Source organism: Podarcis filfolensis, assembly GCF_964270895.1.
Source record: "Podarcis filfolensis genome assembly, chromosome: 12".
Lineage (NCBI taxonomy): Eukaryota > Metazoa > Chordata > Lepidosauria > Squamata > Lacertidae > Podarcis > Podarcis filfolensis.
The window spans coordinates 45,852,586-45,871,014 of record NC_139614.1 but is presented as its reverse complement, the minus strand read 5'-3'; the positions used below and the strand labels follow the sequence as shown (position 1 = coordinate 45,871,014).

At 44.0% G+C, this 18,429-nt stretch overlaps 1 protein-coding gene across 1 annotated transcript in view; it reads left to right on the top strand.

Moving 5' to 3' along the window:
• DNAJB6 (DnaJ heat shock protein family (Hsp40) member B6) overlaps positions 1–4,831 on the top strand; it is a 62,571-nt gene extending 57,740 nt beyond the window's left edge. The window contains exon 10 of the mRNA XM_083580000.1: positions 3,108–4,831. Coding sequence (XP_083436126.1) covers positions 3,108–3,190 — 83 coding nt within the window. The 3' untranslated portion in view covers positions 3,191–4,831. The remainder of the gene's footprint in view (positions 1–3,107) is intronic.
• The last annotated feature ends 13,598 nt before the right edge of the window (positions 4,832–18,429 follow it).

Sequence of the window (18,429 nt, the reverse complement as noted above, 5' to 3'; positions counted from 1 at the left end):
TCAGCTCCCATGACCCATGGAGACCAGAATCGAGAGCGGTGACCACCCTGGGAAGCTTTCATGGTACAAACGTAGGAAACTTCAAACAACCGAGAGGGAAATCCTTGTTTGCTTAAAATTAAGCACTAAAGTCACTTGTCAATCGGTTCCCAAAGGGCTGTCATTTTGGTTTGCCCTCAAACCTTTTGCCCCTTTCCCTCCCGTTGCTTCTGAGGCCATTGATACGCCAGCCTTAATGGCCATGGATGGTCTCCTACTAAATTCAGAGTAGAGCCATTCACTTAGTCATTTCTGTTTGTTTCAATGGATCTACACTCTGACTAGCGCTGATACCTCTCCATGTTTTCTCCTGATACTGCACGTATCAAGGATGCGTTGTGGTCTGGGCTGGCATGCGAGCAGGTGCTGAACAGGCGAGGCAACTCCTGGTAACAGGAAGCTGACCTTCCCCACAACTGGAGTAACTATGCTTCGACGGCTAGTCAATTGCAGGACGCAGGTTTTTTTTGAAGTGGCTCTTTGGAATAACACGAAAGAGGGGGCCCGCAGCTGCAGCAGCTACGCCGTTGTCTTGCTGTTGTTTGTAATCTGACAACGTAATATCTGAGCCATCTGTGCCTTTTGCTTTGCAAGTAAAACAGGGGCTGTCAAATCCCCACCCATCTCCCGCAGACTAGGGCCCATCATTTTAAAATTCTAGACATAGTGCAGGTTGCCAGGTAGCACAGCCTTGGGCATTAGAAGAACACATCAGGGAGCGCAAGTGATTGAGGTAAAATTCCATATTTTTTTAAAGGGACCAGAGGCTATCAAATGTCAGATTCAAAAATTACAATGCTTCCTCGTTTAAAATCATTGCATCTTTTTACAAACTTTGTTCGATCAGGTAAGTATCACTATTCCCTGTACTGTGCATGGCAGAGACAAAAAAGTTGCCAAAAATAGACTTCAACACTGGTCAACTTTTCCCAGCATCAGTTATGGGGTGGGAGATAGGATGCATTGGGTAGTGTGCGTAGATGCCTTGCATCCAGCAGGCCACAGGTTCAGTACCTGGTATCTCCCATGAAAACTGATCTCAGGAGCAGGAAGGTGTATTTTGAAGCGTAGTCTGGATGTGTCTTGAAGAGCAGCTGCCGGTTGAAGTATACAGTGCTGGACGACAAAGACCAGTGGTCAGATGAAGATCGTTTCATATATTCTATGAATCATGTTGCTAGAACTCTAGTACTTCTCACCCCATTGGGTCCTCACTTCTTTGCTGAGACAGACACCTGTGCAATTTTGTCTCTCCTGTGAGATCCAACGGTTGGTTGTAGCCTTGTATCTGGAAGTGGTGGAAGTACCAGCTTACGTTGTCAATATTCACCCCCTATTGGCAACCTGGTGCTCCACCTACAAGGCTCCTGCTGATGGGCCCTCACCTGTGATTTAGGAGTCTTGCCACTGCCTTTGTTGGGTTCATACTGTCTCTGAATGAGATCATATGTTCTGCATCAGGGACAACTGTCCCTAGGATGAGCGATACCTAGCTTGCAATAGTTTGTCCCCTGGTTAGGTAACTGACTGAACTGGTAAATGGCAGTAGTTCTGAAAAACTGGTTTGAGCAGCTCCCCCATTTTTGGAGTAGCAAAAAGCTGAACTTGAACCCAGTGAATAATTTCAACCTTGGATACAAGAGAAGAGAGTGCCCGTTGGTAGGTAGTGCTCAAAACTGTTGGTGGCTCCCTTTTGGGCTGGATATTGCCCACCAAAAGAAACCCTATCTGGTCTCTTGTTTACCCTACCAAATTTTAACCAATGCAATTAAACCTGCGTTTTCCTTGTAAGGACAAGAGGGTGGTTTCTCAGTGTTTTATCTCTTGGGTTTTGCATGCAATTTCCCCATTAAAATAGTTTGTCAAAGAGTTTAGAAACAGAGCAACCACTGTCCACGGAGCAGCCTTCACATGTCATAGTAGGTGATTTCAGCTCTAAATAATTGGTTGCACTGCAGATTTCTGTAGAATTCAAGTGGAAAACTACCTGTTTCTGCATAATTCAAATGGAAGCCCACTTATTCCATTCAGAGTTGCTTCCCCCCTGCACCAAATGTTTGGCTTGTCTGCTGGTACAGGGCAATGCATTAAACTGTGCTGTAAGTATATCTCGGCCCAAGTATTCCAGTGCAGGCTAGTCTCCCGTTGACGTAAGCACTTTAACTGCTTAATCCCCATTGAAATGAGCGAGTGCTCTTTGCGTCGTATACTGTCTCACTTCTCCAAACAGTACAGATAATTTAAAATACCCGCCCACCCCATCATTTAAACCTGTACACATTTGATAAGAAAATAAACAAGGCCACCCCAAATTCCTTTGAATGTTTTGTTAACTCTTTCCCAAATTTCAAAGGAATGCCTTCAGAAACAAGACACAGAGATGACCTTAAAACAGCCTTTAAAAATCGGTAGGGTTGTTAAAAGCCAAATTAACAAGGTAAGACTTATTTCGACAAAAGTTTTCAAAACCTCAACTGATGACAGGCAGGGTTGCTCTGAAATAGGACCGAGTAGATCACAGGAGACGGGAGGGAGCTAAATTCACAACCTAGCCTGCAGTTTTTGAGAGGGAGGACCCAATGGAAGCAAAAAGGGCCATTTCAGTTAACAATATAGTTAAACTATATTGCATTGATTTAGGGCTGAACGAGGCAGTTCTTTTTGTTGTTGTTTTTTGACTCACAGGTGCGTGGTAAACAATCTCGTCAAGACCTAGCCATAGCCTTTAGAGATATTTACAACAGGGAACTCTTCAGATGATGGACAGAGTGCCTCTGAAGTGAAGGCTAATGGGAACTTTCAATATGGCCAGGAGGCCTTTGCACTGAGCCTATGGCCGGTGGTCACCTTTAGGAAGTAATTTAACATGTGGAGGAGCTAACTTTGGTAGGCCAACTGTTAAGGAAATGTGAGTGGCCTGGGAGGAACCTTGCACTTGCTGAAGCCATTTGCTTGTGCTCCTCAGGGGAGACCTGCCTTGCATTTTCAAAAGGCTTAAAATCAGAATGCTTCTGCTTTAATGAAGGGAAATCTATATGCACAATGTTTTACCAGCCGTGTCTCCTCAGGATACAAAGAAGTCAGCAAGAGGAAGAAGCAGAAGCTGAGGGAGGAGCAGAAGAAGAAGAAGTCAGCCAAGGCACCCTATTAAAATGGACTTCGATGCCCCCAGCACAGACCCTCTCGCTGTCACCACTTGACCCCACCCAAACTCCTTTCCTGGTGCTTATATTTTCTTACAGCTAATCTCACTTAGCAAGGGGGGGGGGAGAGACTATGGCTCCTCTCTAAAGTACACTAAACTTGCACTATTACGCTTGAGCACCACAGATTTGCTTGAGTTTCTGTACGACACCCCTGTCAGAAACCCGCTCCACGGAAGTCACTTCCATTGAAATCAGTGGGTTTGGCTTCTGAGCAGCGTGTTTAGGATCAGGGTGCATCCGATGCATCAGATAAGCAGATCCCGGCTTGAAATGTGTTTTATTTTCGAAAAAAGAATAATAATAATGTGGTAGAACCTTTTCAACCTTTTTTCTTTCCTGGGGCTAAAGCTATCGTAGTCTAGTGTGCTTCTTCTAGAACTTAGAAAGGTTGTAAACGATGTGTCTATATTTCCAAAAAAACAAATGGTTTTCATCATGGGATATTCTGACCTTAATATGTTTCTCATTTCATACGACCTCAGTTTTCCTTAGCTGGACTCCCCCATAATGAATGAGGATCAGTTCTCAGGAGATTCAGCCGTGCATCTTGTTTTCCACAGGGGAAGAAGCAGTTGATTTTTCTTGCTTGCATGTGCCATTATCGATGTGCTATGCATCACAAGCAGTGGGCCATGATTGAGAGAGAGCAAGTGTCCCCCCCACCCCACAAGCTTCTTCGTGAAATCAACCCTTGCAAGTTCATTATGACCTCCAGAACTCTCTATCGCCAAATAATAAAAGGCATACTTTGAAATACTACCCTATGTCCATTGCCCAAAAATCAGCAGCCTTGATGATGTGTTCATGCCAAGTAGAGCAAGGGTCACAGCACCCCGCCTCACCTGCCGGAAATCGCCCCTCTTCCTAGGGTGGCATGTGAGGCTATACAAGAGGCGAGTGGAGCCTTGACTAGCCGGAAAGAACTTACGCCCTGTGTTCCTTGGTCAGATCTAGAATACGTATTTGTACATTGGGTGTATACAGTGTGTGCTGGTTCCCATTTGGTCTAAATTGGGGTTGAAGGGGCGAATTAAGGAGATGGATGTAGCAAGGCAACTTCATTCCCCTCCATATAAATGTTTCATTTGCATGGTACATGGCTTCTGTTAACCTCATAAATACTACTAAGTTGGAGCCTTCCATTCCTTTAACTTTTCCCAAGCATGGTTACTGTATAAGCAAGTTGCCTCCTTGCTGCTTAATCTGCGATTTGAAGTTCTCAGCTGCTTTGGTCTCCTGTGTGTTCTCCCCTCCCTTCTCTCCCTGATAAATTATGTGGCAATTCTCTTCCTTGGCACTGTTGGAAACCCCAAATTTCCTGGAGAAATCGTTGATTAGCCCCCCTAATAATGTATCTTAGGTCCAGGAAGATTAGGTTGCAAGAGGATTTGGGGTACTTACTTGGATTAATCTTTAATGCTGGTATTATGAAAATGTAATCTTGTGCAACTCATTAGGTATTTAAAACACAATATGTCTGAAGTTTGATGCAGAACCATCCCCCCCCTTTTTTGTTACATGAATATCACTGATTTGTGTCGTGCCGTGTTACTAATATTTAAAGAAATAAAGCAAGTTCCCCATTCCTTGACTTTTTATTTTTATTTGAACAGCGCAAAGAATGGACTTCTGACATATATATATATAAAAGTCAGGATGCTAAACTAACTCCATGGAAGTTTCTGCAAAGAGGGGATTTTTGCATCACTAACAAGATGAAGGGTGGATTTATAGCTCTCAGTGGAAATGTATATTAATTGGAATTGCTTCTGAGGAGGTAAGAAGAGACAGCAGGAGAAGACAGAAGAACAGATAGCTTAAGTCTGAGAAACATTCTAAAAACCTTAATGTTGCACACATACAGAGAGAGAGATTTATTCACACAATAAATATAATCACATAACATTTTTAGAATCTATCCAAATATATTCTCAAGCACTTTAATGATATGTAGTGCCACCTTCATGCCATATGTACATTACAATTTCAATATACCATTTTTGAAAATTGGAATGTTTTACTGCACACATTTTCTGTGATTATATTTCTTGGCTGAATAAATTTGTGCGTGATTGCCTGAAATGGTTTTATACTAGGTTTTTTATTAGTATTTTTATCTTGAGTTTTAGCTCTCTGTTCCAAGAGATGCCAACATGACTGTTGTTCTTACGGGCTGCAGAAATAAGTGGAAGAACATAGTGACTCTGTTTCTCACTTACTGGAGCCCAAGAATGGATTTCTCGATGACACGTTAGGGTTTGGTGCCACCAGCCAAGGGAATTTCTGGTGTGCTGGGTTTTAATTTAAAGTCCAATAAAACGCCCTGGGGAAATTTGATTGTGTAGGTCTCGCTTCATTCACAGCCTGGGCCTTGCCTGAGATGACGGGAACTGTTGATTTTTGCCACCTTGGGTGCAGCATCCCATTAATACAAGCACTTGGGGATCATATAGATCCATCATAACTGCAGGTGGGCTGGGCTATGCCCACAACCTGAATGTGGCCCCCATAAGATAGCCTAGGAGAGAATGTGGCCTTTGAATGGGGAAACGTTATCCACCCTTGTTCTAAATCAGGCATAGGCAAACTCGGTCCTCCAGATGTTTTGGGACTACAATTCCCATCGTCCCTGACCACTGGTCCTGCTAGCTAGGGATCATGGGTCAACACTGATGCCAAAATCCAGCATGACCTGAGCTCTGCGAGTGCGGCTTTCTCCCGATTGAAGTGCAGAGTGTTTGAGGACTGGGACATTTGCAGGGAAACCAAAATGCTTGTTTACAAAGCTATTGTACTACCAACCTTACTGTATACTTGTGAAACATGGATGACTTACAAACGCCATCTCCAACTTCTCGAAAGATTCCATCAACAGTGTCTCTGAAAAATCTTACACATCACTTGGGAAGACAGGTGAACTAATACCAGTGTACTGGATGAAGCAAAGATCACCTGATTCTTCAACATCAATTTCGTTGGACTGGTCATGTTGTGCGGATGCCTGATTATCGTCTTCTAAAGCAACTACTCTATTCCAAACTTAAAAATGGAAAGCGTAATGCTGGTGGTCAACAAAAGAGGTTTAAAGACTGTCTCAAGGCAAATCTTAAAAAATGTAGTATATACACCCAACAACTGGGAAACCCTGGCCTGTGAGCGCACCAGTTGGAGAACAGCCTTTACCAAAGGTGTCATGGACTTTGAAGACACTCAAACTCAGAACGCAAGGGAGAAATGTGCTCAGAGGAAGGCACGCTTGGCAAATGCACACCATGATCAACTCCCACCCAGGAACCAATGTCCCCACTGTGGAAGGACATGTGGGTCCAGAATTGGCATCCACAGTCACTTATGGACTCATTGTTAAAACCCTGTTTATGGAAGACAATCTTACTCGGCTATGAGTGATCGCCAAAGAAGTCCCAAAACATCTGGAGGGCCGAGTTTGCCTATGCCAGTTCTAAATCTTACTTGCTGTGCATAAACTGGTCCCACTGGAAGAGCTTACACTTCCTGTCTGGAGATTCAAATGTACGTTTAGATTTTAAAAACACACACATCGTAGAAGGTCCCTCTGACATGCTTCCTTGTACAGGTGATTTAACAGGACAGACTGTTTCTGCAAAGTTGTGACCAGCAGGTTTTACTGGCTATATTGGAGTCATTTCAAGGAAATGATTTAGGACAAAGCAAATTCGGGGCCCATGTGATTCATTTGTGTTGGAGACAATTCACATCCCTTCTAACTCTGATTCTATGTGTGATGGAGAGGGGACTGCTTCATGCCACTTCCTTGATTACTGTTCATCTGGGTGGAAAATATGATTTATGAAGCAATTCTGAATGGTCATCCAGATGAGCCTAATGTAAGTACAGGGTTGGTGGCTGCTGGGATAGCTCAGTCGGCAGAGCACAAGGCACTTCATCTTGGGGTCGTGGGTTCGAGCACCACATAGGGAATAAGATTCCTGCATTGCAGGGGGGTTGGACTAGATGACCCCATGGTCCCTTCCCACTCTTATAATTCTATGTGTGATGGAGAGAGGACTGAATCCAGGCAGGCATGCTATTTCATGTTTGGGGCATGCTTCTTTGCAGAGTTTAAGCCAAGCATAGATAAACTGTAGCCCTCCAGCTATTGTTGGGACTACAAATCCCATCATCTCTGATCAGTGGCAATGCTGGCTGGGACTGATGGAAACTGGAGTCCCACATCTAGAGGACCGCAGACTCCCCATCCCTAATTTAAACGAAAGAGTCTGAATTAATCAAGGCAACATTCCCAAAAGAATGGTTTGTGAATATTCAGTTACTTTCAATACCTCGTATGAACTATAGTATTGTTTATACATTAGCACACTCTCTCCACCCGCCCCCCACTTACTGTATTTTTTGCTGTATAAGTCTCACTTTTTCCCTCCTAAAAAGTAAGGGGAAATGTGTGTGCATCTTATGGAGCAAATGCAGGCTACACAGCTATCCCAGAAGCCAGAACAGCAAGAGGGATTGCTGCTTTCGCTGCGCAGCGATCCCTCTTGCTGTCCTGGCTTCTGGGATTCAGAATATTTTTTTTCTTGTTTTCCTCCTCCAAAAACTAGGTGCATCTTATGGTCTGGTGTGTCTTATCGAGCGAAAAATCTGGGTTGTTGTTTTTCCTTTTTGGCATGCACACTTAGTGCGCAGAGAGGATTTTTATCCACAATAGTCACAAAAAAGCAGTGAAATGGCCCAATAATTGCATGTGGGTTTGAAATGCAGTAGATGTGTGTGTTTAGTGGGAGGTGGTTAGCAATTGTAACCCTGCTTCCTCAATGCCACTGCCTGGATCCAGATGATTGGAAGGAGAAGAGCGTACTTTGCATCAAAGATCTGAAAAAAAATGTGATCTTCTGAAAAGAAGTCTCAGCCGCAAAAATATTCGGAAATCCCTGGTTTTTCAGTTGCATTAAGTTTCTGCTGATGCAAGTGGAAAGAGATGGGTGTTTCTACTTACCAGCCGTATTACTTATGCTTGGGGTTAACATTAGTGGAAAATTCCTGCAGTGTTTAGTGAGCCTTTCTTTCCTACCTGTTAGCAGAATGCTGAAATGGAAAATTACCTGAGAATGATTCAGTGGGCATGAGTCCAGCTGGGAGCAGAACCAAGGAGAACCTGCAGAGCTGAATTTTAGCCACACAATTCCTTGCATACATTTGTTTCAAGACTATATCATCTTACAATACGGTAAGGATTTTGTACACCTGCCTTATAGGACACACACTTGACATCTTGCCTGTTGGAGCCAAGCAGAAGCAAATTATTAACTTAAAATTAAAATTGCCTATAAGGCAGCGACAGCAGCAAACAAAATAATCCAGCGCTGGAGTTTTGGCTAGCCAAAATATGTTTAATTAGTATGAATATATATATATATATATAGAGAGAGAGAGAGAGAGAGAGAGAGAGAGAGAGGGAGAGAATGCTCAGAACTGGGACTGGCAGCATCATGGGAAACACATCTGGCGGGGGGGGGTGAAGAGGAGAAATGGATATGATTGATCTGGGATTGGAATTCTAGGCGAGTCTGGGTTACTTAATCCCTATCAACGTCTTTTTACATCACCTACCATAATAAAACATTTGCATGGCTTAAATGTTTGAACTGCCCAAATGTTCTTCTTGAATTATCCTTTCTGCCCCCGCCGTCGGTAACGTAGCTGTCCATTTTGAGTCTGGCTGCTTCCCTTTAAAAAAATAAAATAAGCCCCAAGACTGCATGACAAAATTGTTCTTGAAGCAGAAGAAAAGCTGTAGGAGTTTCTTCATATGCGATCCCTTCTGCCTCTGCATATGTGACAAAAACGAAACAATGCAAATTACAGACGGGCAGAATTTGCGGCAGTTTCCATGACTGCAGCAGTTCAGACATGCACACAGTATCTCGGTAATGAAAGTGCCTTCCCAGTTAAGTGTTACACTTATTTCTAGCAGTTTGAGATCCTGTTCCCAAGGATGGTTAGAACAGGCATAGGCAGACTCAGCCCTCCAGATGTTTTGGGACTACAATTCCCATCACCCCTGACCACTAGTCCTGTTAGCTTGGGATCATGGGAGTTGTAGTCCCAAAATATCTGGAGGGCTGAGTTTGCCTATGCCTGGGTTAGAACTTACAGAAAGGAGAACCTTGTGAATGATCTTGCACGTCTCAACCAGCCCTGAGTGCGTTTCAGATGTACTGTCTGTCGTACTGCTGTCTTCAGACACCACTTTACTAAGGTAAAGTTGTGATCCATGTTTGTTCCCGTCACCATGGTAGAAAAATCTGTGGTATGGCTGTGATTAGAAGTTTTGTGTAAAGGCGCCCCCATGTGGTGAACACACATGTTTCAGGCAGAAGACAGAATTTGCTGTTTCCAAAATATAATCCAGTGTGTTTAGTCTTGACAGCAACATATAACAAATAGAACGAATTGTGGTGCTGTTTTGATTTCTCTTTCTTCCCCTTTAAAAACTGGTAAAGTTCACATTCTAGGACAGTATTTCCCAACTTAAGCAGTTTTGATATCTAGGGCACAGTGGATTTTCCTCCTAAATGAAAATTGGGTGCCTACCTAGTAGTAGTAGTAGTAGTAGTATTAGTAGTAACAAAACAACAAAAACAACAACAAAGCATTTTCTACAGAATGCAAAGACTTGGCAAATTAGCAGAATATAAAACTACATTTCCAAAAACAACATCACTACAAAATATTGTCATTACGATATGATCCTGATGACTGAAAAACTACCATCATTCTTATTGGAAGACGATTTACCTGCATGCTTAGATTTTTGGTACACATTCCTCAGGCTAAAAATGTTAATAGCAATGGTTCTGATACATGCACCTCACTTTTGAATAGTCTTGCAACAGAAGACACCATTTCCTCCTAAGCATGTACATTCCCTTATTACCTGCTTAAAAAATAAGGTTGCGTGTTAAAGCATGCACTCAAATATGCATAAAGGGGTAAGAATATAATAATTTCCACTCTTTAAATGAATGCCGCCCTTTGAGCACTCAAGGACTAAGACAGGGCTAAGACACAACTTGAGTGGAGAATCTTCTGTGCATCCACAGCTACTCTTGTTTTGACTGGGAGCTGCTGGTTTTTCTGTTTTCAAGAGAAGCTGCCTGTACCTTATTTGGTGCAGAAATGACATTTAAATACAAGAGAGAAACGGGGGGGGGGGCACACTCCGAGAGTGTATTTAAAAGCATTGCCACGTTGGAAATGAAACTATTATGCCCTACACAAATCTGCAAAGTTCCCATGCCCATGGTGTCTGCTCTCATAGGATCACACCAACAGCCAGAAGAAATGATGTTATGCATTTGCTTCTATTTCCATGGGGCCAAGGCTGACATTTTGCAATTTGATTTATATTGTCGGCATCATCATTTATTAAATTTGCATACTGTCCTTCATCCAAAGATCTCAGGGTGGCTCACAGTATGAAAATGCAGAATAGAACCACAAAGTACATAATAAAAACAAGAACAAAACCAATTATCACTGCCTCCCACAAACACATTTAAAGGACATAGAGTGTTAATCAGCCTAATACCTGGTTTAAGAGGAATGTTTTTGCCTGGCGCCTAAGAAATGCTGGGGAGAATATTTCCAGTGTGAGTAACGCATGGTCTTCTCCTTTCCTTTTTTTAATGTAGGGAAACCTTTATTTCTGTTTCAATGTTGTCCTCTTTTATGCAGTAATAATTTGTCTGCATACTTCTGATTTATACTCATTCATCTGCTGATGTCTCAACAAGAGAGTTTGGGTTTCTAACTTTAAAGCATTTAAGAGCTGAACAGCAAAAAGAGGCCCATCTCACTTACGGATTTAATAACGCAATATTGCTCACACGTGTTACAAGGCTCAGGTTAGATTTTGCCCGATTGCTCCTTGCTCCCGTTGGCTGGCACAAAATGTTTCCCCCTCTTCCCTTGGAAGTGGGCGCTCTGCTTCTTGGCAGAGTAGGAGGAGTGGCAGCCACCCAATCTAGTTTGTACCAGCAGCTAATAAAACAAACTGGAATAGAGTTTCAGAAGAAAGCACCAGTTTTCCCTTTTCGAGTTCTGCTCCAAATGTCCCAGGCCATATGCTTCCTCCGTCCGTTCTTCACACGCGTCTATGCTCTGCTGTAAACTTTAAAAAACGGGTCCAGCTTTTCATAACTCAAAGGGATAAATCTGGTGCCAGATCTTGGGCTTCATCTGAAAGTACAGATGGGAGAAAGAGGTGTTTGCCAGATAAGTTTTCCGCCACAGCTGCTCAGGCCTGCGATGCTAAAAGGCAGGTAGAGCTGAGAAATGTGAACTTCAACATCAGAGAATTGTGTATACAAATAAAAAACACAAAGCTCTTTCCACAGCAGCTAGCCTGGTTTAGTAGAGACAAAATGGTGGTCTGACTATTTGCTTTTAGTGGTGGTGAAGAGAAGTCGAGCTTTTTAAAATTTTGTGCGGCTTTGTTGCTTGTAAGGGCAAAGCAGAAACAGGAGGAAACAATCTGGGAAATAAGGGGTACGTAGTGACACAGGAGGGGATGCGGGTGGCGCTGTGGGTTAAACCACAGAGCCTAGGACTTGCCAATCAGAAGGTCGGCGGTTCGAATCCCTGCGACGGGGTGAGCTCCCGTTGCTCGGTCTCTGCTCCTGCCAACCTAGCAGTTCGAAAGCAAATCAAAGTGCAAGTAGATAAATACCTTCCGGCGGGAAGGTAAACGCCGTTTCCGTGCGTTGGTTCGCCAGAAGCGGCTTAGTCATGCTGGCCACATGACCCGGAAGCTGTACGCCAGCTCCCTCGGCCAGTAAAGCAAGATGAGTGCCGCAACTCCAGAGCCGGCCACGACTGGACCTAATGGTCAGGGGTCCCTTTACCTTTAGTGACACAGGAGCAGAGCAGGAACAGAGAGCCCCAAAGGTTGTAGCCTTTCCTCATGGGGAATTGCTCCATTCCCTTGATCATTTTGGTTTGCCCTTTTCTAAACCCTTTCGATTTCTACAACATCCTTGTGGAGCTGAGGTGACCAGAAGGGTACAAAGTGTTCCAAGTGTGGTCACACTGTAGATTTGTATAATGGCCTTTATGATATTGGCAGCTTTGTTTTCATCCCTTTCGTAATGAACCCTAGCAGGGAATCTGCCTTTCCCCACAGCTGCCTCACACTGGGACAATGCAAACAGATCCACTATGTAAGAAGAAAAAAAACAAAGGGGGAACGTTCTGAAAACGATTACAGCTAAAAATATCTAAAAGCGGTTATAGTGAAAAACATTCCGTGCAGTGATCTTGGGCCCTTAAGAAAAGGTGACTGGCAAGATCCAAAGGGGCGGCAGATCCAATGTAGATCTTTATTCCCCGCCCCTTGCTGCTGATGTACATCTTCACTCAACCCTTCTTCTCTGGCAAGGCAAGGTGAGAGGCACCATTTGGTGGTTTGCTTCAGGTGCCAAAATGTCTTGGGCCGGCACTGGTGGCCAGAAACTGTATTCTCCATCCAACCATTGCCTGGGTATACAGTTATGTTTTTAAATTCCCCCTGAAAGTTAAAAATGATGGTGACAGGTGCACCCTCAATAGGGAAGGCATTCCACAACTGGGGAACCAACACTGAAAAGGCCTTTATCATGGGGCAGCAGTAATTGGGCAGCCCCTAGTGGTAGCACCACCAATAAGGACTCACTTGCCAACCACAGTGTTTAGGATCAATGGTGCTCTTTTAGACTTGGGTGCCAAGCCATTTAGGGCTCTATATCAGCCTTTTCCAACCTGTGGGTCCCCAGATGTTGAACTGCAACTCCCATCACCCCTAACTAGCAAGGCCAGAGCTCAGGGATGATGGGAGTTGTAGTCCAACAACATCAGGGAACCAACAGGTTGAGAATCGCTGCTCTATATGCTAGTACCAACACCTTGAGTTGGGCCCAGCAGCTCACTGGCAGCCCATGCAGTGCTTTCAGGACCAGGATCACATGGTCCCATTAGGCTGCCCCAAATACCAACCTTCTGTACTATCTGCAGCTCCAGACCATCTACAAGGGCAGCCCCAGGTAGATCACATCACAGTAGCCCAAATGGGATGTCACTAGAGCATGAACAACTGAGGCTATCCTGGTCTAGGGATGGCCATAGCTGGGCCGCTTGAGACTCCAGTGACAAGCTGGAATCCAGGAGGTGTTCCCAAAATATGAACCTGATCCTTCAGGGAGAGTACAACCTCACCCTCTCCTAGAGCTGAAAAACCAATAGTAAAACCAATTTGTTCATAAGAACATAAGAAGAGCCTGCTGGGCCCATCTAGCTCATCTTGGTCTTGCAGTGGACAACCAGATCCCTATGGGAAGCCTGCAGACAGCACCTGAGCCCCACAGCCACCCTCCCCAACTGCAGTTCCCAGAAAGTGGTATTCAGAACACACTGTGTCTGCCAGTGGAGGTACAACATTGCCATCATGGCTACTTCAGTCCCCAAACGGTCCAAGACCTAAAACGCTTGTGAGCATCTGAATGCAATCAGAAAGTGACACTGCAATATTCCGGATAAAGATAGTTTTTTGCCTTATCTACATTTTTGAGAATGACCTTCAATAGGTAACTTTTCAAAAATTCATTAAACTTGCACATTCATTAAAGTTACACAATTGTTTTAATCATGGCCTATAAGGAAAAAGAGAACCCACTTAAAAATCAGAATTAAACAGAATGATTAAAAATTCAATTTCTCGACTGCACTAAATGGCCACATTCTCTTCCTTTGTCGATTAACATTGCAAAGTACAACCCCCCCCCCCCGATTGTGAGATACCGGCTGCCGCTCAATGAAATCACATTTACTTTCAGGATGATAAGCTGCATCAGCTAGAAGCAGGAGCCAGATATTAAAAAACGAGGGATTTTGCCCACATAAAAATAGAATTTCATACTTGACTTCCTACCTCACTTCAAACACCACATGGTGCCGTGGTTTAGCCCCTGTTTGCTCCTCCTAATATTTTTGTCTCTAATAACAATATCCTACCCATGTCAGGGGAGCACAATTGATCTTGTCTCCTTCTGTTGCTGCAGGTAACTGTAGTCTTGTGCTTGCGCCGCAGAATGTGACTGAGCCTCATTCACACGTACCTTCTCCTGCTTCGTGGGGTCATTCACAAAACCTTTTTGAGCATAGTCAATACGCAGTAAAGCTCCAGTGAATTGCCTTACTGGCTGCTCTTGCAAGTAGATGGGCCGGTCCTACTGTTAGACAGACTGAGGTGCCTGCCTCTTAGGCAACAGGAGCTGGGAGGCTGGGGGGCAGCGATGAGGAACGTTGAGGATGTGAGCAAAAAGCAGGAAGATGCCTCCAGTTTCTCATTTAATATTTTAATGATCCAGATCAGAATATTTGCATCTTTCCCCCTGCCCTGTAAAGGGGGGGGGTATCATATGGAGAAGAGCAGGAAACAGTTTTGTTTCCGCCATTTCTATTCCAAGTCAAATAGAGTCTATATCCACAGTCGGGTCTTGAGCCAAATTGCCGCTCCTGCACCAACTCCTACAAAAGCAGCTTGAAGAACTATTTCTGTTGCTTGTCTGTCAGTTGAAGCCTAGCATAGTGGAGGTTGGCCCAACTCAATCATGCTGTTAAGATGCACCTAATACTTCAGAGTCCAGACGAGAGCAGAGGAACCTTAACAAAAGCAACATTTAATGGAATTGTGAAGCTTATCTAAATGAGGAAAAAAGTATGGGGGGGAAAGTTATTTCTCATGGCAAGAAGCTGATCCTCTGAGATTTCCCCGGAGACAAATTCAGCAAATAAAAAAAGAACAAGAACCTTCCTTCCATAAAACCAAAGGGAATTGTCAGCTCTGAGGCAGAAATTGGAGAGCCCACTCAGGCAAGAAGTGGATTAGGTGATCTCCTATCACAACACGTGCTTGTCACAGTGCCTTGAAGGGCTTTCTGCTCCCCTCATTCATTTCCAGCTGTGGAAAAGATTGAAAGAAGAAAAGAATACATATTTTTGCAATCCTTAATACAAGGTGTTCCAGATGGGACCATGGCCTATGCTTAGAGCCTGCAACCTTCACGCTTACAGGGCTTCTTGTTGCAATTCTTCACAAAGTATTTCTTTGTGGGCATATCGTCCACAAAGGAATCCTGAGCAAGACCCATTGAAGTCAGTGAGACTTAGCTCTGAGTAAACATGCTTAGGATCACAGCTTCTCACACTGGCTCCTTTCAAGCTTCTTATTAATTACAGCTAGACGCTAATTGGTTCATATTTAGCCTAACGTAACTCCTATAGAAGTCAATGGGAGACCAATCAAGCCAATGGCCCTTGATTATGAACAAAAAGGAAATCTTTTGTCAAGGAACATGAAGCCACTTGAACACTTAAGAGTTCCAGTTACATCCTTAAGACTAGTCAAATTGTGATTAAGTCTTGAAATCCTTTCGTCTATAGCTACCATTCTTAAAAGGCTCTAGTGTTGCATGGCGGTGCCACCATCGGGACAGGGGGCGAAACAGCCTCGTTTGCTGCTTTTCTCATGAAAACAATTCCCTCCCATCTTTAAGTTCTAGTAATTCAGCACTTCAGGTTTTCTTCCCCCTTTAGTTCGAAGGAGCCCACCCCCAATTCCCAATCTGGTAACTGAAGCAACCATGTCTAGATACTTCTCCCTAGAAGCTAAACATATGGGATGGGCAGACCTGTCCATTGTGGTTTCTCTTTCCTCCTGATTTTCTCATTTCTCCATCCTTTGAAGAACTAGGTAGGCCTGACCTACCTGCTCCACTCCAACTTCCACTTCTACCTGCAAGAGTCCAACTCAGCCGCTAGAAGCCCCCAAGAGAGTAGCCAATGTGACAGAAAAGCACGACTGACACCTTTTATCCAGGTAAGTGTTCCATAAAAGGAAGGGCAACTATGACATCACCCAGTACGATGGATAGTTTCATTCCAGCTCAACCCAAGATGCCAAGCTATTGGGAGGGCTTCAATGGTATGCTTTTATTGCAACGAATTCCATAAGTCTATTGTGTGGCCATGCCTTTTTGGACTGTCTCTACTCAAGAAAATAACTTGACAGATATTAAAAAGGGTAACACCCAGAAACTGCCCTCTGCCAGCTCTTCAAAACAGAGGACCATCCTCTGTAAAATGGGATACGTGGACACCCCATTCATACTCTTCAGTAGTTAAGGCCAATGTCAGCATCCAACCTTGGGCACTGGGCAGTCCCTGGGGTATCAGCACCCTAGATGTGTCCACCAGCATCTGGCCAATGGGCATCTACAAACCACCTTGTTAAATTTCCCACAATGCCCTGGGAGCAAGAGGCACTGTGGGGCATTGTGGGAAATTTAAAATGGCAGCCAGGCAGCATCAATTAGAGGGGGCTGCCTGGCACTGATTGGAGGAGTAAACCAAGAGGCCACATAGATGGCTTCACCCGCATCTGCATTTTACTCTAGTGGGGAGAAGGCTGTTGGCTCTTCTTACGTTCCCCACAAATGTGTAAACCAGGGCTGCACTTCATGTATTGGACATGGTGGGCTTAGTTTCAGGAAAGCTTGCACTGCCAAAAAATTGCATTTAAAGTGCCACAAGGTGTGTGTGTGTGTGTGTGTGTGTGTGTGTGTGTGTTGTTTTCTTCTTCTTCTTCTTCATGAAATCCCAAGGCTATACTTTTCCTCAGTGCTACCCTTCAGAATGTCATCTTCTGAGCAGGAGGTTCACTCTTCTTTGATCTTTATAAGCCAGTAAAGTGGTACCTCGGGTTACAGACACTTCAGGTTACAGACTCCGCTAAAACCAGAAATAGAACCTCGGGTTAAGAACTTTGCTTCAAGATGAGAACAGAAATCGTGCTCTGGCGGTGCGGCCACAGCAGGAGGTCCCATAGGCTAAATAGGTGCTTCAGATTAAGAACAGTTTCAGGTTAAGAACGGACCTCTGGAACAAATTAAGTACTTAACCCGAGGTACCACTGTATTTAACAACCAACAAAAGAACAGCAACAGCTCCAAACTCGACAGTTTTCCACGACAATTTCCACAGTGCATTTCCTTCCCAAATACCAGAAGCAACAATTTCATGATGCGGTTTCTGAAGAGGCCACTGGAGGGACATATTTACTACGGAAAGGGAGAGAAAATCAGCTGCCTTCAATGCACCCGTGGCGGAATGGGAGACAGCAAATCCGTCAGTTCTGCTTAAAAGCGGAGAATATAACACAGCCTTGGTTATTAGCTGAATATACATAGGGAGGCAGGAACAAAGGGTAACAGAGCGGTTTATGCATCCTGTATATTGCTAAGGCCCCCAGCCTCGTTTTATGACATTTGCAAGGCAATGCAAGGAAATTGGATTGTTTCTCATAATTTTTAAAGCATTAGCCCCATTTTAATGGGGGGCAAGTTTAATTGCATTTTAGTAGTTTAATGGGCATTGTATTATGGGCTGCATTATTTTCACTTTAATATCTCTACCTGCTCTGAGGTCATGGGATGGGATGGGATAAATTCAAATAAATTGCTCAGCCTCTGTATGGAAGCTGCATTGCTTGACCTCAAAGCCAGCCCCTGACTGATCCTAGATGTGTGTTGGGGAGCTGGCACTGCAATTTCTCACTGGTAAGGAGAAAACAAATTAAACATGCCCAGAGAGGCCGTTCTCTAATTCGTTCACATATTCTAGACAGGGTTACCAAATGGTCAGAATTTTATCAGCTTGGGTTTCACTCTATTGATCGACTGTTGGAACTAGAGGATGAAAATCCCCCTCCCCCTAAAAAACCCCAGCCAAGTCATTTTAACATTTTGGGTGATCTACTTTCGGACAATGCATTCAGCTAGACCATGTGTGTGCATTTCCCCCCTGAACATGCCAGCTACTCCAGAGGAGAAACTGAGGCTCACCCTTCCTTTGAGTGACCACTTCATTCTTCAATGAAAAGAATACCTGCAGCATATCAAAATAGTTTCTGGGTAGGCAAATACTGTATTTTTTGCTCTATAAGACGCACCAGACCACAAGACGCACCTAGTTTTTGGAGGAGGGAAAGAAGAAAAAAATATTCTGAATCCCAGAAGCCAGAACAGCAAGAGGGATCGCTGCTTTCGCTGCGCAGCGATCCGTCTTGCTGTTCTGGCTTCTGGGATAGCTGTGC